This window comes from Salmo salar, chromosome 15 (genome assembly GCF_965601325.2).
Source record: "Salmo salar chromosome 15, fSalSal1, whole genome shotgun sequence".
NCBI lineage: Eukaryota > Metazoa > Chordata > Actinopteri > Salmoniformes > Salmonidae > Salmo > Salmo salar.
The window spans coordinates 92,497,181-92,519,179 of NC_138305.1; the positions used below are offsets into that span (position 1 = coordinate 92,497,181).

The 21,999-nt window shown below is 42.1% G+C and overlaps 2 protein-coding genes across 3 annotated transcripts; one reads left to right on the forward strand and one right to left on the reverse strand.

Moving 5' to 3' along the window:
• On the reverse strand, nucleotides 1-7,593 carry LOC106572528 (E3 ubiquitin-protein ligase NRDP1-like). 2 transcript variants are annotated; one of them, XM_014146769.3, is made up of 8 exons: nucleotides 7,303-7,593; nucleotides 2,956-3,050; nucleotides 2,382-2,448; nucleotides 1,982-2,097; nucleotides 1,532-1,803; nucleotides 1,193-1,328; nucleotides 829-932; nucleotides 1-595 (listed from the first exon to the last, which is right to left on the reverse strand). In XM_014146769.3, exons 4-8 carry the CDS (start codon nucleotides 2,069-2,071, stop codon nucleotides 241-243), a joined length of 957 nt encoding a protein of 318 aa, XP_014002244.1. In that variant the 5' UTR covers nucleotides 2,072-2,097; nucleotides 2,382-2,448; nucleotides 2,956-3,050; nucleotides 7,303-7,593; the 3' UTR covers nucleotides 1-240. The 2 variants fall into 2 exon arrangements, with proteins under 2 accessions (XP_014002244.1, XP_014002243.1); XM_014146768.3 differs by having other exon boundaries at nucleotides 2,373-2,448; nucleotides 7,303-7,591.
• Nucleotides 7,594-9,601: 2,008 nt separating this feature from the next.
• On the forward strand, nucleotides 9,602-21,865 carry LOC106572526 (zinc transporter ZIP5). The gene is made up of 10 exons (XM_082962162.1): nucleotides 9,602-9,780; nucleotides 9,984-10,178; nucleotides 12,264-12,517; nucleotides 13,426-13,615; nucleotides 13,935-14,112; nucleotides 14,313-14,482; nucleotides 14,643-14,771; nucleotides 19,030-19,324; nucleotides 19,983-20,173; nucleotides 21,039-21,865. Exons 2-10 carry the CDS (start codon nucleotides 9,996-9,998, stop codon nucleotides 21,186-21,188), a joined length of 1,740 nt encoding a protein of 579 aa, XP_082818288.1. The 5' UTR covers nucleotides 9,602-9,780; nucleotides 9,984-9,995; the 3' UTR covers nucleotides 21,189-21,865.
• The last annotated feature ends 134 nt before the right edge of the window (nucleotides 21,866-21,999 follow it).

A 21,999-nucleotide genomic window follows, 5' to 3' on the forward strand; every position in this document is an offset into this window, starting at 1 on the left:
TTCATTCTGACATGTTTATGGCATTTTGAAGGAGATGTGAGGCATTTTGTGTGTACAGTTTTGAAAACGTGTGTAAGCAGTTGGAAAAAACTAAGAAATAGACCCATAATTACCATTCAATTGAGAAGGGGAGTTTTTTTTTTGTTTTTTTTTGAGAGGAGTAATAACTCACGACTCAAAATGTCCGGTTTGCACTCCTCTCTGCCATGCTAGACCCCCCCTGCTCCTAGTGTTGGGTTATTATAAGATCTCCTCCACTCCATGGGCAAAGATCATGACCAGGCCAGGCTCTAGGATCATCTCCTCTCCCATGTGTTGGTTCTCACAGGCCATCACCACCACCGCCTGTTTCCCAGGGATCCTCTTGGCCACGTAGTTTTCATAGTAGCGCCGGTTCATCTGCCGCGTCTCCAGTGTGGCCAGGCCCTGCGGCCAGTTCCTTTCGTGGGCATTCTCAATCAGGTCGTTAATGATGGACAGAGGACAGCCGCTGTCGATGAGTGAACGCTTGATGACCGCCTGGAGAACTGCATCTGGCGTGGAGATCATCCCGCCCCAGCGCGTCACCCTCACAGGTTGGAGGGAGCTGACCCATCTGTTGGGCAGGTCAGGAACAAGTGAGATGTGGAATAGGATCTTTAGCTCTAAAGCACTGTGACAACACTGCTGATGTTAAAAGGGCTTCTTAAATTTGATTGATTTAATAAGTTTGAATGATTTTTATAGTCAAACAATATCCAGCATAATAGACTTGAGGCTGAAATCAAGTACTGAAACTCCTGAAAATATTCTAGAGGAGAGGGCCAGGGGACAGGGGAGTATACTCACTCCAGGATCTCGTTGTACTCAATGCTCTCCTCCAGGTTCTGCATGTTGGGGTTTGCACTGCGTATTGCTCTCATGTTTGCTTTTAGCAGCTGGATGTCCCGTTTCTGACAGTGGAAGAAACAGACACACACCAGATCCCTGACCATTGAGGAACAGAGCACTAATGGATTTGCATACAAGTATATCACAGGAGGTTGGTGGAGCCTTAATTGGGGAGGATGGGCTCGTGATAATGGTTGGAGCGGACATGGTTTCCATGTGTTTGATGCCATTCCATTCGCGCCGTTCCAGCCATTTATGAGCCGTTTTCCCCTCAGCAGCCTCCATTGAGGTATATGTATGCAACGTGAGTGTGTGTGCTTACTTGTTCCCCCAGCTGGTGTTTGTGCTCTGCAGCATTCTTCTCTAGTTCAGAGATCTTGGTCTGCTGCTGCTGTACCACACCACGTAAGTGCTTGATGCAGTTGTGGTTGCACATCTCATCTTTCGGCATCTCCAGCCTGTGGTGAAATTGTGACATTATGAAATTAAAGCCACTAGGTCACTCTAGAGACCACTAAAATAATAAATAATAAATACAAGACTAGGTAATGGCACATTCTGCAGTGGTGGTGCGGCATGCCCAGCAACTCAAAAGTCACAACCATGTTTTCCCATTCTGTCTGGTCTACTCTGCTGTGTAATGTGCTCTAATGTCACTTACCCACAGCCCTCCTCACAGTTGACAGGTCTTTTGGGGTTGTGCTCGCAGTCCTTCAGGTGAGACTGCAGTTGATCTAGCCGCAGTGTGGCTGTGCAGCCGAAGCCAGCGTTGTCACAAGCGATTTGGAGTTTGGAGAGCATGTTGCGCATGATGCGGGGCACGGGCCGGAGGTGAGCCAGTGTCACCACGCTGCGGTCCACAGGACAGATCTGCTGCTGGTTGAACCACTGGGTGATGCAGGCGTTGCAGAAGGCATGCTCACAGTGTGGGGCCTAGACATAGGAGAAAAAGGAGCGGAGATGGGAAAAGGGAAGATGGGATGGGGAAATAAGTATATTGTTTGAAATCAGTGAAAGGTCTATATTAAGAACTCAGTGATAACCTGTCTAAAGGATAAATAAAATAAGTCCTTGTAATAGATCTGGTCCAGAGGTATAGGAGGGCATTAACCTGGACTGGCTCCTCCAGTACCATGCTGCAGATGGGACACAGCAGGTCTTCATCCACCTCCCCTTGGAACCTGGTGACGTCGTACCCCATGGCACATCACTGATACACACCAATTTCTGCAGAATACAAGGCTAGGTGAGTCAATGCCTGGAGAAAATCCATCTCACACCAATGCAAACCTGTCCAGGAGAGTTTATGGGATATCTGCAGAAGCAATGCAGCAAAATGAACATACCCACTTTATCCTGTGCAATTAACATAACTTCAAGGTCAAGCCTTGTTACCATATTAAAAACCTCAGCTATATCATCATACTAAACCATTTGGAGTGGCTCAAAGCCAGTAGCTTGAGAGAATTAGTGAGTGAACAAAAGAAAAGCAGTAGTGGTACCTCACTCACAAATGGTCCTCATTTCTCCTACTCAGCAGGACTGTTAAAGGTCACATGGAGTGGTTTGGATGGCACACTGTATGGGGAGACAGACTCAATCAGACAAAGTCTAACTGGGAAGCACATTTCCAGGCATTTACTAGAAATAGTACTGGATCTTACTTACTGACTTTATTGTCCCCATGGGGAAATTTTGTTGCAGTGTCATGTACACGTTTAAAGTGGTGTTTAAATACAAAACAAAATTGGCAATACAACTTTCATAACAGTTACATACTAATAAAACATATATTTTTTAAAGACTAGCCTGCTGGCCTTACTGAGTGGATAGGAACATTAGCCCGAGCTATTTAGGAGGGATATCACACCTGGCACAAATGATTGTGTAGTTCTGTTTTTCCTGCTGAGGGGTGCCCTATACCTGCGCCCAGAGGGGAGTAGTTCAAAGTCCAGGTACAGGGGGCGGCTTGGGTCTTATGACAATTACACAGTAATTAGGCCTACACAATATCCTTAGGATTAATCACGACATGCATCTTCATCTTCGCAACAAAGCCTCCTTCACTCACACCGCCAAACTTACCCTAGTACACGTTCCAGCATGTATATCTCACTGGTCATCCCCAAAGCCAACACCTCCTTTGGTCGCCTTTCCTTCCAGTTCTCTGCTGCCAGTGACTGGAACGAATTGCAAAAATCGCTGAAGCTGGAGACTTATATTTCCCTCACTAACTTTAAACATCAGCTATCTGAGCAGCTAACCGATCGCTGCAGCTGTACATAGTCCATCTGTAAATAGCCCACCCAATCTACCTACCTCATCCCCATATTGTTTTTATTTACTTTTCTGCTCTTTTGCACACCAGTATCTCTACTTGCACATCATCATCTGCTCATTTATCACTTGTGTTAATCTGCTAAATTGCAATTATTTCGCTACTATGGCCTATTTATTGCCTACCTCATGCCATTTGCACACACTGTATACTTTCTTTTTTTCTATTGTGTTATTGACTGTACGCTTGTTTATTCCAAGTGTAACTCTGTGTTGTTGTTTGTGTCGCACTGCTTTGCTTTATCTTGGCCAGGTCGCAGTTGTAAATGAGAACTTGTTCTCAACTAGCCTACCTGGTTAAATAATAAAAATATTATGCTTCTCAGCCCAGGCACAGTGCAGGTACACACATCTGTAATAATGTCACCTGAAATGCATGACAATGAAATCAATGATTGGTAGATCAACTGTAAAATAAGTGGGGCACCGCGATAACATCTAGCTAGTATCTACATTTATGGTCTTTCTGGCATACTGAAGATGATGAAACAGCACATCAGTGTAGTTTGATCTGACTATGGTTTATTTTCTCATGTGGTGGTTGAGAGTTGAAAGTATGTGGACACCCCTTCAAATTAGTGGATTTTGCTATTTTAGCCACACCTGTTGCTGACAGGTGTATAAAATCGAGCACACAGCCATGCAATCTCAATAGACAAACATTGGCAGTAGAATGGCCTTACTGAAGAGCTCAGTGACTTTCAACGTGGCACCGTTATAGGATGCCACCTTTCCAACAAGTCAGTTCGTCAAATTTCTGCCCTGCTAGAGCTGCCCCTGTCAACTGTAAGTGCTGTTCTTGTGAAGTGGAAACGTCTAGGAGCAACAACGGCTCAGCCGTGGAGTGGTAGGCCACACAAGCTCACAGAACGGGACCGAGTGCTGATGTAACCGATGTGAAATGGCTAGCTAGTTAGAGGGGTGCGCGGTAATAGCGTTTCAATCGGTGACGTCACTCGCTCTGAGACCTTGAAGTAGTTGTTCCCCTTGCTCTGCAAGGGCCGTGGCTTTTGTGGAGCGATGGGTAATGATGCTTCGAGGGTGGCTGTTGTCGATGTGTGCAGAGGGTCCCTGGTTCGAGCCCAGGTGGGGCGAGGAGAGGGACAGAAGCTATACTGTTACACTGAAGTGCGTAAAAATTGTCTGTCCTCAGTTGCAACACTCATTACCGAGTTCCAAACTGCCTCTGGAAGTAACATCAGCATAATAACTGTTCGTCGGGAGCTTCATGAAATGGGTTTCTATGGCCGAACAGCCGTACACAAGCCTAAGATCACCATGCCAAGCATCGCAATGCCAAGCATCAGCTGGAGTGGTGTAAAGCTCACCGCCAATGGATTTTGGAGCAGTGGAAACCTGTTCTCTGGAGTGATGAATCATGCTTCACCATCTGGTAGTCAGGCGGACAAATCTGGGTTTGGCGGATGCCAGGAGAACGCTACTTGTTTAATGGTTTGGGCTAGGCCCCTTAGTTCCAGTGAAGGGAAATCTTAACGCTACTGCGTTATTTTCAGTAATGTTATGTTCAATGACATCCTAGACAATTCTTTGCTTCCAACTTTGTGGCAACAGTTTAGGGAAGGCCCATTCCTGTTTCAGCATGGCAATGCCACCGTGCACAAAGCGAGGTCCATACAGAAATCCATACAGTCTTTTCTTTCTGCTAACAGTATTCTTAGCACCAATAAATCTGGTTTTAGATCTAAACACAGTACCACATCGGCCACTATGCTTGTTGTAAATGATATTGCAAATGCCTTAGATGATAGAAAGCACTGTGCTGCGTTGTTTGTAGATTTGTCAAAAGCTTTTGACACTGTAGACCATGCTATCCTTTTGAGTAAGCTGTCATCTATAGGAGTGGGCACTGATGCCTGCCGATGGTTTTATGACTATCTTAAAGATAGAACTCAGGCCGTCATGGTCGACGGGGTCAAGTCTGACTCCTTACAGTTACTTAAAGGGGTGCCTCAGGGTTCAATAATTGGCCCACTATTGTTCTCACTTTATATAAACAACATTGGTGATGTCAAATATTGTAAATTCCATTTATATGCAGATGACACAGTGATGTACTCTATTGCTCCAACAGCGGACCAAGCTTTAATGCAGTTGGAGTCTGATTTTAGGATACTACAGGGGTCTCTTTTACAGCTTAAACTTGTTTTAAACGCTAAGAAAACAAATGTCATGTTTTTTTCTAGGTCTAAACTCTCAGTTAGAAACACTTTTGTAATCTCTAGCTTGGATGGTACTCAAATCAAACAGGTCTCTGCATATAAATATTTAGGGGTATGGTTAGATGATAAGCTTTCTTTTAAAAACATGTTACTGAATTGGGAAAAAAGCTCAAATTCAAGATAGGGTTCCTTTACAGAAACAGGGCTTGTCTGTCCTTTGTAAATAGAAAACAAATTGTGCAGGCTACTTATGTCCGTTTTAGATTATGGTGATATTATCTATATGCATGCATCGGCAAACACATTAAAACCACTGGATGCTATTTACCATTGTGCACTCAGGTTTATCACAGGTGATAGTTACAAAACTCATCACTGTATCCTATATCAACTTGTGGGTTGGGCCTCTCTATCTGTGAGACGAGAGCAACATGCTCTCTTGTTTATTTATAAAGCACTTCTTTTAAAACTACCTCCATATATATCATCATTAATTTCCACTAGATATACAAATTTTAAAACCAGATCACAGATGTGGATTACATTAGAGACTCCTGCGGTCTCCACAGAGTTGGGTAGGACTGCCTTTAGTTCCTTTGCGCCTTATTTATGGAACAAACTGCAGATCCAACTTAAGTTAGACACTCTGGTGTCCCTTGCCCATTTTAAAAATGTTATGGAGGATCAATATGATGTCTGTGATTGTTTCTGTTGAATTGTGTCTTTGTTTTGTATGTTTGAAATGTTCTTGTCTGTATGCCTAAAACTGTACATGTCAACATGTTTACACAGGGCACAGCCGTAAAAGAGATCCAGATCTCAGTCTGTTTTCCCTGTTAAAATAAAGATTTAAAAAAAAAAAAAAAAAAAAATGGTTTGTCGAGATTTGTGTGGAAGAACTTGACTGGCCTGCACAGAGCCCTGACCTTAACCCCATGAACACTTTTGTGATGAATTGGTACGCCGACTGCGAGCCAGGCCTAATCGCCCAACATCAGTGCCCAACCTCACTAATGCTCTTGTGGCTGAATGGAAGCAAGTCCCCACAGCAATGTTCTAACATCTGCTGGAAATCCTTCCCAGAAGAGCGGAGGCTGTTACAGCAGCAAAGGGTGGGACCAACTCTATATTAATGACCATGATTTTGGAATGAGATGTTCAACAAACAGGTGTCCACATACTTTTGGTAATGTAGTGTAGCTACTATAGATGATAGACTGTAGTTTAAATCAAATTAGGCTGTTCATTAGGCTATTCTGTTTTCCTAGACAAGTGAAGACTGATCAAGGCATGTGGGGAAAGCTAGAACGACAGAACTATAATATTGGATTGAAAAACTATTTCCTAATGGTAGAATAAAAGGACAATATTTCTGAAATTGAGAATCTGTTTTACACCCTTGCTGTCTAATCTTTATGCCAACTGTCTAGCCTTCCATTATATGAGTGGAAGCTCGTGTTGTTCAAGCTGACCAGTGACCTATTTTCAGTAACGTTATGGCAGGGGGGTGGGGTTGAGGAGTGGTTAAATAAGAGACCCTTTTCGCATATCTAGCTATCTGATATTATAGGGCATTTTACAGACTGTGATTGCCAGCTCAATCTAGCTAGCTAATGTTAGTTGGTTAGCAATCTAACGTCAGCCCCTACTAGATATACAGCTTGCTAGCTACGAATGCACTGCAGCTTAAATACATTTTTGTTTTACTAGCTAGCTGCTAGTTAGTTAGCAAGTGGCTACCAATGAGTCAACATTCGTTTTTTTGTTTAGAAAATAGCTAAACCCAACTAGCTAGTTAATGCTGGCTACCTAGCTAGCACTGCAGCTGACTAGCTAACATTAGCTAGCCAACTGTTGTTGACTTGCTAGCTATATCAAAAAAATTATAATAATCTGTCATCGAATGAAAACTTACGTGTTTGAGGCACAAGCAAAATTGCTGCGACAATTTCAGACCTCTGCTAACTAGGTATAGTAGCTGGTTTAGCAAACATGCCACTCCTACACCTCCTCGCGGTGCTATGCAACCAGAGCTTGGGGGTGTCCGAAATTATTTAAATTAAATGATATTAAAACATTTAGGATACAATGATTTTCTTTCGTTTTTCTATTGACATACTTGGGGGGAAAAAAATCACTAAATCTTCTTTGGAATTCAGCTTTGGATACGGGCTCTCAAGTTTGGGGCCATTCGGGGGGGGGCTACATTTTCCTGTGCAAGTGGCAGACTCCTAGAGTCCTCTGGGAGATTACACACAGGGGGACCACTCACTGTCCTCTTTTTTTCAGGGTGTCACTGCCTCTTGTGGGGTCAAGACAACCATCTTTTGGCTCCCAAAGGCCAGCTAGGAGAGGGACACCCAGCCAGGAGAGGGTGTCTTCTTCTCGAATGAGGTTTAACGGAGGTTGGCATCCAATAAATGTTGCATTACCGCCACCTACCAGACTGGAGTAAAACTCAATTATACTTTGCTTGAAAAAAATAATAAAACAAAATACCCTACTATCGAACACTACAATACTAAAAAATACACATAAAAAAAAAAAAAAATGTATGCCATACTCCACTATTTAAATCGATTTAGTCCTACTTCAGGCCAACAACCTGAAAGGATGGGACACCACCACTTAACACACCCTGTAACTCTTCTGACATCAAATCTCGCACACCCCAATACCTCTCTGCAGCTGCCACCAAAACCTCTATTTTCTGTGACTTACGTTCCATCCCTGCAGTACAGTTGATAACCATTGCTATATATGCCAAAAATCCAATCTTACTGAAACATATATTACTTGTTGTTTTATCCCTCTGTACTGGTTCTACTACTCTATCTACTACTCACACCACTCCTCTCAGGATCCATCCCCCTTGACCCATCTTCCTCTTTTCTTCACTGCCTCAGCATGTGACATCTTCTGCACTACTCTAACCCTGGAAACCTCAACCTACCTCTCTCGCACAGGACATTTTTTGATCCCCAGCCCCATGGGCACTCCTACAATTAACACATACCACTAATTTCCCCAATGCTACACATTCCTTTGTCCTTCTGCACACTTCTCACACCTAGGAACCTCCCTTCTACAGACTGCTGCCACATGCCCATAAGCTTGACACCTGTAACAACGTAATGTATTCGGCACAAAAGATCGTACAGGATAACATATTTCCTAACATCACTTTGTCGGGCAAAGACTCAACATCAAAATGCAAAAGAACAGACAATGACTCTTCTGTTTCACCGGTCACACCACCCTGTCTGCGTCACATCAAATGACGAGCATCACAAACACAGAGAATCTTCCCCTTCACTTGGTCAGCTTTCAGTTGGTACCTTTCTCTCTCTTAGACCTCCTCTGCCTCTCTTTTTCCTTCCATTCCTCCTCCGAATTCCAAGTATACGTCTCCTTGTGATAATACTGCATTTCTCCTGACATACATCTTGTTCTTGCCTTCTCAAGGGACGCCATTTAACCGGCTGTCAATCTCCGTACAATCAGCACAAACCCCTCGGGATGTAGCGCTCAACAGTGCATCCCACTTATAAAGCCCAGGAGAGGGTGTGGTGGCTCTGGGGTTCAAGAGTTCTCCTCTTTGGACTTCTGTTAAAATCAGACTCATAATCTATTATCCTATTAGGCCTACTCATCCCTCTCTTTCATGAATGATTGTGAGATATTACTACTTACCTGTAATGTGTTCTTCAACATTTAAAGGGGCAATCTGTGGTTGAAACAATAAGAAAAGCATCACCCCACCTCTGTTTTGGTAAAAAGCTGAGGGGCGGGCCTGGAGACATGTAACCACTCTCAAATTCATAGACAGAGCAATGGATGCAAGGACTGCCCAGCCAATATATCAAGGTTATAGTTCTAAGTATGTTTTAAGCCTGTGCAGTGTTTGTTTGCATGTACAATGTTTACAAACATTGGAGTAACAAGTGTAGCAACTGCAGCTTGCCCCTTTAAAGTGATAACAATTTGCATAGGGTAGGCCTATCACCAGAAAGGTTGAGATAATTCAGCTAATTATTATTTTTGTGGATATTCATTCAATTCAACCCTTGTTAGGCTACATTGTTAGATCCTCCACCTATTATTAGACTGGTTGAAGATGTTGCAGTAGCCCAGTTATTGCAACAATTCTGTTCCAGGACATGGATATTAAGAACACTTCTCACGTGCCTTGAGCAGGACAAACCATCCTGCTGTATTGGAAAAGGTAGGTCAATTGCCGTGAGCAATGCTTTGTGGCCTCCCTTATCGGTTTCATGACTCAGTTAACGAGTCGTTATAATATTAACACAGAAAAACAAAAGACAATAACCCCAGGGTCTTCAACCAGCAGGGCAAGAGAAGATGTATTTCAGGATTGGGAAAAACAACCCGTGTGAGTAGCCTATAGGCATAATAAAATCCGTACGATTTTATTGGTTCGCGGATTGTATAAAGTTTGGCAATTTTGTAGCGTTTCGCTGCTTGTTACAATTTGGCAGACTAAACGATAAACAAACTGGAAGCATTAAGAAGTTATTGAGACTGTTCACGGTACGTGACTTTTGAATAAACTTGCCTCCATATTGCTTTCTACAGTTAATTTCTAGGATGTCACCTCTACTGACGCTCGCAGTATTTGTCTGTCTGCCTCTGCTGGAGTTTGGGACAAGGGCTCGACCATCTCTCAGTGGCACAGCGGAAACGCCATCGAGTACGACAGACAGGATATCAAATGGAAGCCGACAAGAGGTATCAACAGCCGAACATTTAGACGCGGCTTTTGAGGAGCAGGTGAGAATATTGTGGAAGCCCGTCTATGCCATTACAGCTTTGCAAATTTTTGTAACTTGATCATTCAGAATATTTCGAGAGTGCTCTTCTCGACGATTTGATGGCCTGATAAATCCTACCCCCTCTAACCTATGTGAACTTTCCTCCACATCTAAATGTGATGAGTTTACAGCATATTTCAGAGACAAGATAACCAACATTTGGCTTAGTATCAGACTTGATTAGAAGTTTGATTTGTGCCCTAGCCTGTCAGGTAAAGGCACTATGGATGTATTTTCCCTGGTTGACACAGACAAGCTCAGGAAAGTGATTTCACAATTTCAGTCTTATACTTGCCTTCTCGATCCAAGCCCCCCTTTTTGAAAACAGTTTTTAATTGCATATCTGAAGAAGTGAAAGCTATTGTTAATTACTCCCTGTTCACGGGCACTTTCCCCACTGCACAAACTTATATGGTGAAATGCCTTCTGGAGAAAAGTATTCTAGATTCGTCAGCTTTTAGAATTTTTCAGCCAATCTCCAACCTTCCATTTGTCAGCAAAATTCGGGATAAATTGATTTTCAAACAGTTAAGTGATTTTTTTTATTTTTATTTTTATTTTTTTAATGCCAACTGTATAAAACAAAATCCAATCTTGTTTTCGTGCCCACCACAGCACAGAAACAGTGGTAAATGATCTTAGAGCCAACACAGATGCCAAACAGCTCTGTCCTTGTACTCTTGGATTTAATTGCTGCATTCAGCACTGTTGAACATGATGCCCTTCTGGACAGACTGGAGAGGTGGGTTAGCCAATTTCTAAATTGGTTTAGGACCTATTTAACTGGTCGAGAGTTTTTGTCACCCTTCGTGAACATAACTCAGAGAAAATATATATCACGTGACACGTTCCACAATGTTTGATTTTTGGTCCGGTGCTGTTCAGTTTATATGTGTTACCCCTTGACAGCGTTATTAGAAAGCACAAGACCGAGGTACTTAGTGTTGGAGCCAAAGCACAGAGATATAATCTGGCCGCACTTTTTAATTCACGGGCGATAAAGATAAAACACCAAGTAAAAAACCTAGGTGTTGTTTTTAGATTCTGAACTAAACTTCGATTCACACAATAGGAATGTGACCAAAATAGCTTTTTACCACCTGAGGAACATTGCCAAGGTGCAGCCGTTTCTTTCTCAGGCTGATACAGAGACTCAAACTATCCCAAAGCCTGGGACCAAGAGGCATGGAGAGGCAGCCTTTAGTTATTACGCCCCCAGCCTCTGGAATAACTTGCCAGGGAACCTGAGGGGGGCCGAAACTGTGGACATATTTGAGAGGGGGTGTTTTTTAGTCGTTCAGGTTTTGTCACTTTCTTGTTTTTTTTTATCTTATGTTTGTTGTTTAGTAAATATTTTATTTTCATTGTTAATTTTTTTCCTGTGAAGCACATCGCGTGGTGTTCCATGTTTTACATTTACATTTAAGTCATTTAGCAGACGCTCTTATCCAGAGCGACTTACAAATTGGTGCATTCACCTTATGATATCCAGTGGAACAACCACTTTACAATAGTGCATCTAAATCTTTTAAGGGGGGGGGGGGGTTAGAAGGATTATGGGGTTTCAGGTGTCTCCGGAAGGTGGTGATTGACTCCGCTGTCCATGTCAAATGTGCTGTTAAATAAAGCTTGATTTTTATTTTATATTCTCCAGGCATCTCAAATATCTGAATTTGGCCTCAGTATATCAGTGATACAACTTCATTTCACAGCGATATTATGGAAGTAATAGTTGATAAGGTTACAACTTAAACTTTCAGGAGAGACACTGATGTCAACAAGACACTAAACTTAAATTGCATCAGTAAAAAGGGGTTGTACTAAATTGCATCAGTTGAAAATTAGCCGGCTGGCTAAAACTGTCACTTTTACAGTAATATTCATTAATGTGCGCTATTTCTGTAAAACAAAATTGAATAAAGTACAAATATAAAGTAGCCTAGCTATTATAAGTCTCATAATGGCAGTGTTTTAACACTAATGATTATCCTTCTTGCCGACAATTTCAGCTGACAATTTACTCTTGTCAATACCTTTTTTCCAGGTCTACTACTTGCACCGTCTGTTCCATCAGTATGGAGACAACGGGACCCTGTCCTATAAGGGCCTTCAGATGTTACTGGGCAGCCTGGGACTAGGGCAGGTCAGTGTGTTGGAGATCAGCCACCAAGGGTTGAGGCACAACCATAACACTCTGACACCCCCTCACCCACAATCTCATGACCATGAAGATCAGGAAACGGACACCCCCAGTCCTAGTAGACCTATTCAACCACCCCCCTCTGTAAAAGCATCCAGGTGAGATACAGATATTGCAACTGATTTGATTCCATGATTGTTAGATGTGTGATATACAGTGCCTTCAGAAAGTAGTCACACGCCTTGACTTTTTCCACATTTAAAATTGATTACATTTGATTTCTTTTGTCACAGGCCTACATACTGTACAATACCCCATAATGTCAAAGTGGAATGTTATTTATTTTTTAAACTAATTAATAAAAAATTAAAGCTGAAATGTCTTGAGTCAATAAGTATTCAACCCCTGTGTTGTGGCAAGCCTAAATAAGTTCAGGAGTAAAACATTTGCTGAACGAGACACTTAAGTTGCATGGACTTGTTTGTGCAAAAATTTTGTTTAACATAATTGTATGTGTGGGGTACAAAAATCATCTGTAAGGTCCCTCAGTCGAGCAGTGAAATGAGAACTTGTTCTCAACTAGCCTACCTGGTTAAATAAAGGTGAAAAAAATAAATAAATCGAACACAGATTCAACCACAAAGACCAGGGTGGTTTTCCAATGCCTCACAAAGAAGGGCACCTATTGGTAGATGGGTAAAAAAAACTGACTTTGAATATCCCTTTGAGCATGGTGAAGTTATTAATTACACTTTGGATGGTGTGACAATACACCCAGTCTCTACAAATATACAGGTGTCCTTCCTAACTCATTTTCCGGAGAGGAAGGAAACCGCTCAGGGATTTCACTATATGGTGACTTTAAAACGGTTACAGAGTTTAATTGCTGTGATAGGAGAAAACTGAGGATGGATTAAGGGGTGTGAATACTTTCTGAAGGCACTCTATGTAGCCACTTTTGAAGTACTGAGGTTTTGGCATTCTAGTGTTCATTAAGCTATGAATAGTTACACAATGACACCTGAATAAACTGTGCTGCCTCTTCTTCTCAACCCCCCTCTGAAAGAACCCCACAGCCTGGGATATCAGGGCCTGCTGGATCTGGGTCTGAAGAGGGCAGCGCATTATCCTCTGATCATGTGGTTAAGGAAGAAATTCTTCTGTGGTCATCCCCTATTGCACAATCTATTCCTGTCCAAGGAATGTTTGACTCCCTTGTGTCAAATCACCCCACTATGAGGCATCTTCATGGGAACGTGAGTAGTCAATAAAAAACAGTTGATTTGGCTAATGTTTTCTGACAAATGCACAAAGTTAACAACTGAATTCTGCTTACTGTTCCTGGCTAAATGTCATCCTCTCAGGTGATGGTTTTTATTCAAAAGTGTTAAGATAAGGAGGAAGTTAAAGGAAAAGGGTGTTCTGTTGTACATGCCTGGCCAATGAATTTTTTGGGTCCGTTTTGTCAAAATAAACCACTCTTAGAGTTAATGAGAAAATCCACTATCAAAACATTCCCCATACATAAACAGTTTCTGTGGACAGTGATGACTTTTAACCCTTTCCTTTTCACAGTGTCTGAACGTTACTCAGCTGTTGTGGAATTTCGGTCTGGAAAAGGCATCCCACATCACTCCTGCCCACTTCACCCTCCTGTGCCCAGCTCTGCTGTACCAGATTGAGAGTGGCGTGTGTCTACGCCACCCAGAAACACATAGTGCGGAGTCAGAAAGGAGTGTGACTTTCCTCAAAGGTGCATTAATGAAACTACCAGCTATGACAGGAAATTATTTATCGATATAGTATGTTTTAAAACTCAATGCATCTCTTTATAAGTTGGAGCAAAGGGGCATAACTTTACATTTATGACACACCTAGGCTTAACATAACCCTGGAAACTACAATACCCTATTGACCAAGCAGAATGAATACAATATATTGTTTGTTTTGCAGCTCTGGGATGGAGCTCCTTGGCTCTGGTTGTGATCAGCCTGCCGTCTCTGCTGGCTCTGAGCCTGGTACCCCTCCTGCCACCCTCCCGCCTCCATTCCTTCCTCTGCCCAATGACAGCCCTGGCTGTGGGGACGCTGTGTGGAGATGCCTTGCTGCATCTCCTGCCTCACGTAAGTACCCATCCAAACTGTCAAACACTAAATAAATACCAGTGCTGCTGTCTCTGTTTAGTCATGGAGGGTGAAGTTGTAAAATCTATTAGTAAATGTTGTAAGGTAAAACCTGTTGCTGATAGTGAAAACCGTGTCTTGTTGCATCTGTGTCCTGCAGGCCAAGACTGGGCCACACTCAAACCACTCTGAAGAACAGGACTCTATTCTGAAGGGCCTTTGCGTGCTGGGAGGTTGCTACCTCCTTTTCATCTTTGAGAGCCTTCTAGGACTGAGGACCCATTACAAGGTTAGCTGGATTAAGAGAATAAAGGGGCGAGTTTAATGCTGTTGTCACTGTTTTATAATACACTGTGCATAGTATACTGAACAAAAATATAAATGCAACAATTTTAAAGATTTTGCTGAGTTAGTCAATTGAAATAAATTCATTAGGCCCTAATCTATGGATGGGTGGGCCTGGGAGGGTGTAGGTCCACCCACTGAGGAGCAAGGCCCAGCTGGCGCCTAGCCAAACTCAGCTAAGTGAACCGAACGAATGTGCTCGCATATCCCCTTTAAAAGACATTAGCTAGAAAAGTGGCAATAGTATTGTTTGTCCATCTTGAGATGCCGTAGCCAGTATACACTTCCTCATAAATCAGAATGAATCTGTCATTCATTTTTACGTTTTTGCAGAGATCTTAGTTGTGCAATTTTTTAATCTAACCAAGATGTGTTGTGCAGTATTTTAAGTACATTTTTTGTTGTTGTTGAACGACAACAAACACTTAATTGAAGAATCCCTACTGTTGACCAATCACTGACGAAGGGGTGTAGACTTCGGCTTCTGAACTTCGGCTTACCTCAAGAATGTTTTTGTGTGTGCACAAAAAGCCCCCAAAAAACCCTGCCGAAGACCAAAACAAACAAACACGTCACAAAATATGCCCAAACTGTTTCGGATGGGAAGCATGAGGACGCCTTTAGGCCCTATTCTCACTATGAGATATGAAGACGTCTGAGGAGCAGGGGTGGCGAAAGACAATTCTACTTTTCAATTCACATTACATCCTTGCCTAACATTTTGTTGTAGCTGGCCACATTACATCCTTGCCTAACATTTTGTTGTAGCTGGCCACATTACATCCTTGCCTAACATTTTGTTGTAGCTGGCCACATTACATCCTTGCCTAACATTTTGTTGTAGCTGGCCACATGACATTCTTTGTCCGCAGCTCAAATTGACCTTAAATATTACAGTAGCCAGTATGCACAAACTATTCAACAATGATAGAAACGTTTCTTTTAAAACACAATACATTATTGAATAATGCAACAATTTACAAGCATGTATCTGTAGACAATTAGTGTTTATTTTCTCGTCTGTAGGCTTCACTCATTAAATGTTATCTTCAAGACAAAAGCACAGAGTTGCTATAATAGCATGTCTTCATTAAGTGACATTAGCCTATTGGAAAAAAAATGAATGATTAAACTTCTAATACAAATATGAAGGTACATTAGGCCTACCTTACCTTACAACAAAGCAGGCTTCATCATGCAAATATTACATGTGGTAAAAGCAAATTGCGACAAAATGTGGGTATAAGTGAATTCACTGCAAGGAGCTGTTTTATATGGAAGCCCATAAACGCCACAAAATAAATAAAATAAAATGACTCATGATTTGTCAATTTGTCTGTGCTTCAGTCTGATCAGCAGTAGCCTACTGATAACAACCACAGCTTCAGGTAGCCTAGAGAAGCCTATGCGATCTGATCCCATCTGGGCTTGGCCAGGAGAAAAATAATCATGATTTTTATAGCCTCAGCTTTGTATTTATAGCCTAAAATAGGCCCATTTTATTTGTATTTTATCTGAGAAAATGTGAATTTGATCAAATTTGGGTTATGTTCACACTTCAGGTGGCTAGGATACTTAGGCCTTTTTAATAAAAAATTACTGACTGGAATTAATCAACACAATAGTGATGACATACTTTGAGTATCTTTTTCGTTACAGATGCAAAGGCCTACACGATGCAACCAGCCATACAGCGAACTCGGCACTGTTCTTTTTTTTCTCCAATCGTAGTTGTCTCTGTGTAAAGGGTTTTAAAGTTGTCATCCTCCCTAGGGCCAGAAGTTATATATTTTTAAACCATATGACCAGATTAGAAAATGATCTGGTCCCATTATAGCCCATTACAGCTGATTTATTACTATGTCATACACTACAACTAGGGTCCAGAGTTGGTTAGGTTAGCCTACTACCAGATCAGGAAAAACTCTGGGCCCCAGGAAAACAATCCCCTCTCCCACTCTAGGACGTGTGGTGCTTACTTGTTTTTGATCCCCATTAGCTTTTGCAGAAGCAGCAGCTACTCTTCCTGGCGTCCACACAAAACATGACAAGTAACAAAACACTGATACGCTGAGAGAAGGAAAGTCACACAAACTAAAAATTCAACAATATACAAACAATACAACAAAATGTATACAAACAATACAACAAAATGTATACAAACAATACAACAAAATGTATACAAACAATACAACAAAATGTATACAAACAATACAACAAAGTGTCTGTGTGTGCGCCACCTCTGAAATCACCACACAATGCTACAAATGAAAAAACATATCCTATTTGTACGATCTACATTTCTATATTTATATGATCTTCCATAGTTTTATGTAGCTCAGTGCAACCGGCAGCTACTGCGACAATTTCAGAATTATAACAGGCCGTTACTGCAATTTCAGGTAAAAATCAATAAAAAGTCTCAAATATTAGGAAAATGTATACATTTCAGCTGTTTCAAAAACATTGCTCTGCTGTTACCATTTATACTGTAGGAGTGTTGGTTCAACGAGACAATTGTGTTTACACTGCCATGCTTCAAGGGGGCAACTGTCGGGCGAGTGTTGTGCACTACCTCCGGAGGTAGCGGTCGACACGTAGCAAGTTCACATTTTAATATGTGTAGCCGACGGTATTTTTACAAAAAGTGTTGTAAGTGTGAAGAGGTTCTATATTGTCTTTGTTAGGAAAGCAGGGTGGATTGATTGGTCTTGTAGTTTAGTTTATTAATTCGACCATTTAAAAAAAAACAAGCACACACAACTTGAAAAAGCCATACATGCACATGAGTAAAATCATCGAGGATAACACACAAAGTCTGGGACTTATTTCCATTGTGGTCCTCTTAAGACAAGATGGCTAAACAAGATCGAACACAGTATGGCAGTGAAATAATAAAACTAAAACATCTCATCATTGCAGTTACATCATAGGGGTTATTCATATGGGCACAGAAGACATCAAACATATTTTTACTTTATTTTTAAAGCTTCCCAGAGAGGACGTTGTTTTTATGGGCAGAGGCAACTCATTCCATTCTGAGGCTCCAGTATACAAGAAAGTATCTTTCCCAGCATTACTCCTGAACCTGTATAAGCACACATCAGCAACACCTGATCTGGTGCTGTGATTGTGTGCATCCCTAACACGAGGAAAGTAATCACTTAAATACTCTTGTAAACCAAACCTTGTCTAATCTGGGACACCCTAGGCTCAACAGGCAGCCAGTTTAGTTCCTCAAAGCAGCTCCTGCTTATGTGAGTATGTGGACTCACCTTCAATACTACCCTGATCAACTTATTCCGGGCTATCTGGAGCTTCCCCTTCATCAGTTTAGATAAGCCCCCAAACCAGGAAGTACTAGCGTAGTCAAAATGGCATTGAATGAGGGCAGTAGCTAGCACTTTCATGGAGTCCTTATCAAGCAGCTTGGACTTTCTAGCCAAAAACTTAGTCCTGGCATTAACCTTCCCTAGCACCTTATTGGCCATGCTCACACCTCCCAAGCTTACATCAAGGATTCATCCCAGGTAGCTAACAGGTTTTAGTAGTCAGCACCTCACCCCCTAACTCCTCTGATTTCAGATGACCTGCACAATTTAGGTCTGGATCCCAAAATAATTGCTTCAGATTTCCCTAAGTGTAGAGATGTCTTATCTCCAAGCCATTTGCTAATGTTAGTAAGCTCTGTGCTAAGTATGCTCTCCAACATAGTTTTACTTCTGTGAGACACCAGAAGTGTAGAGTCATCCGCATAAAGAAAGACGGCAAGAACAAGCATCATTAATATACAATAAAAACAGCAGAGGCCCAAGCACGCTCCCCTGCAGAACGCCTCAAATCATTGGTTTTGCCTGAGACAGTGAACCATTAACCTCTACTACATGCTCCCTTCCTGATCAATAGGACTTTACCCAGCCTAGAGGGATACTGCTTAACCCCAGTGCCTCCAGTTTGGACATTAGGAAACAGTGGTTAACTGTATCAAAGACCTTCTGTAGGTCAAGCAGGACCATTCCATACAGATTTCCCTCATCAATCTCTTTCCTGATGAAGTCAGTCAAGTAAAGTAGACATGAATCAGTGGAGTATATTTTTCTAAAACTCGACTGGAAAATCATACATTAGACCCATTAGTATTCAGTTGTGAATGTTTCACTCATATGGACTTTTTTTTTTAATGCTCTTTCTTTTGTCATCAGAAGGCTAAGAGGAAGGAGCAGAACACCAGTATAGAGCTGTATCCAGAGAGGGAGCTTACTGCTCTGCAGAGTGAGACACAATCCTCTGAGCACGGTCATGGTCACGGCCATTCACATGGCCCACCTTCCAAGGAGGAAGCTGGGATGGGAAGCTTGGTGTGGATGGTGGTTATGGGAGACGGGATCCACAACCTTACTGATGGTCTGGCAATTGGTGCAGCTTTTTCTCAGAGTCTGGCTGGAGGTCTCAGCACCACGATAGCGGTGTTCTGTCATGAGCTTCCTCACGAGCTAGGTATACAAGAAAACCTTCCCTTTCAACTGAGTGTACAAAACATTAAAAACAGCTTCTTGATGACAGACTGACCAGGTGAATCCAGGTTAAAGATATGATCACGTGTTAAATCCACTTCAATCAGTGTAGATGAAGGGGAGGAGACAGGTTAAAGAAGGATTTTTAAGCCTTGAGACAATTGAGACATAGATTGTCTATGTGTGCCATTTGAGGGTGAATGGGCAAGACGAGTTATGGTAGTAGGTGCCAGGCGGACCAGTTTGCGTATGTCAAGAACTGCAACACTGCTGGGTTTTTCACTCAACAGTTTCCCATGTGTATCAAGAATGTTTCACCACCCAAAGGACATCTAGCCAACTTGACAACTGTGGGAAGCATTGGAGTCAACATGGGCCAGAATCTCTGTGGAACGCTTTTGACACCTTGTAGATTCCATGCGCCGTTGATTTGAGGCTGTTCTGAGGGCGAAAAGAGGAAGATTCAACTCAATATTAGGTTTGGTGTTCTTAATGTTTTGTACACTCAGTGTATGTACTGTAGGCTAAGGGACAAAGGTACAACGCATCATAAAATCCATGTTCACATTTTCAGGTATACCTCTGCTCTGTAATGTTCCATTGAGTATATGGTTCATTCAATGTGTTGACTGTCTGTGTAGGTGACCTGGCAGTGCTGCTAGGTGCAGGGTGGCCTGTTCGTCGACTAGTTCTCTTCAGTGCTGTTTCAGCCCTGCTGGGCTTCGTGGGACTGCTGACTGGCTCTGTCCTGGGCCACCAGTCCGCTCAGATCTCCCCCTGGATCCTCACCCTCACCGCTGGGGTCTTCCTCTACGTGGCCCTTGCTGACATGGTGAGCCACTAGAGTGGATCGATTTCCACACGTACATTTTCACACTAAACACACTGACAACTGCAGATGTAAATAGGGCTTTATAAGTACCATTGATTTAATGATACTGCCAACCATACTGTGCTGGCTGATATTGTCCTTTCCAGCATGGTGGATGTGTAAACAGGCCAGGGCCCGGTTTCCTTATAGCGATGAAACTTAGGCTTATGAGTGTTTTAACAATGCATTTTTCCTACAATGGCCGACGATGTAATATATTTCCTAAAACGCTGGTTTTTGGTTTTTCCTTTCAATTAAGACCTAGACAACCAGGTGAGGGGAGTTCCTTACTAATTAGTGACCTTAATTCATCAATCAAGTACAAGGGAGGAGCGAAAACCCGCAGACACTCGGCCCTCTTTGAAATGAGTTTGACACATGCCCAATAATAATGCACAAAATCAAGATTTGGCAAATTGACAGTAGCCAAATGGCAAAATAGAACTACATTGAATGAACATGACATTTATTTAAATACAGTATATAGGCCTTTGTAGTCTATACTGTAGGCTATTTATCAGTTTTCATTTGGAACATCTTTTTATCCTTTGGGAATTGATCAGTTGTTAGAGACCGATAAACATCTTAATTCTGTTTAGTGGAGATCGTGACAGTTGGGGGAAAAAACACATCTAACACACTTACCTGTTCTATGAGTGGTCAGTAAGTAACAATGGTTTGGGTTAACAGCTTGGAGATTTAACCTCCTATGAAAGGTTCTAATGATGAAATGAGCCTTAAGATGCTTTTGGGAAACAGGGCCCAGCTCAGTACAACTCAGCTGGGCTCCGTGGTGTGAAAATGTCACATTATCTCCCCTCAATAGTTACCTGAGATGCTTCATGGTGATCCTGGCCTGATGGGACCCTGGACTCGCTTCCTGCTACAGAACCTGGGTCTGTTGGCAGGGGGAGCCATCATGTTGTGTATCGCTTTGTTTGAGGACCATATCGCCTTCAACCTGGGTGACGTCTGACTCAATGGGAAGGATATGAGTGGATCAAATTCTAAACCACCTGAGGTTCAGATGGTGATTCTAACCCACTGGATGGCTACTCTTAATTCAAGTTCAAACGGCCAATATCAAGACCTCAAAGTAGACTTCATTTACAGTACTTTAAAGGCCTGAAAAACATGATTCGAGATGACCTCAATTAAGTACCAGCTTCACTTTTAGAGCACTCTGAGGCACGAGATTCCACATTTTTAGTAATTTAGCAGACATTCTTATCCAGAGCGATTTACAGGAGCAAGTGCCTTGCTCGATGGCACAGGACATGTTTTTTTTCTTCATCTAGTCAGCTCAGGGATTCAAACCATCAACCTTTCGGTTACTGGCCCAACCGCTAGTCTACCTGCTGCCCTACTGACACAATTTGACAGTTAATGTAAACAACCCGTGAGCCAATCATCTGGCCCAGCAGGACGAGTATCACATGGCCAAGAGAATGGCACTGTACACAATTTTGCTTTCTTATTACCATGTTCTCTTTTTAAATGTAGTGTGCAACTTGTCTTTTCCTATATCATGAATGTATTTTTATGCGAATGGAAAAAATCTTGAGTCAATTTCAGAATGTTTTGCATGGGTTGAACCACACTGGCAGGAAGTGCAAAACATATGTAGACTTTCAATATCCAACAACATGTCTTTTTTTTTTTTTTTAATCTTGAATAACCATGTCAAATTCACCAATAAAGGTGTCCCTTTTAAATCTGACCATGACTCCAGAGCACTTCTTACTAGTTGTACATCTAGGAATCAAATCATAACACATGATGCAGTG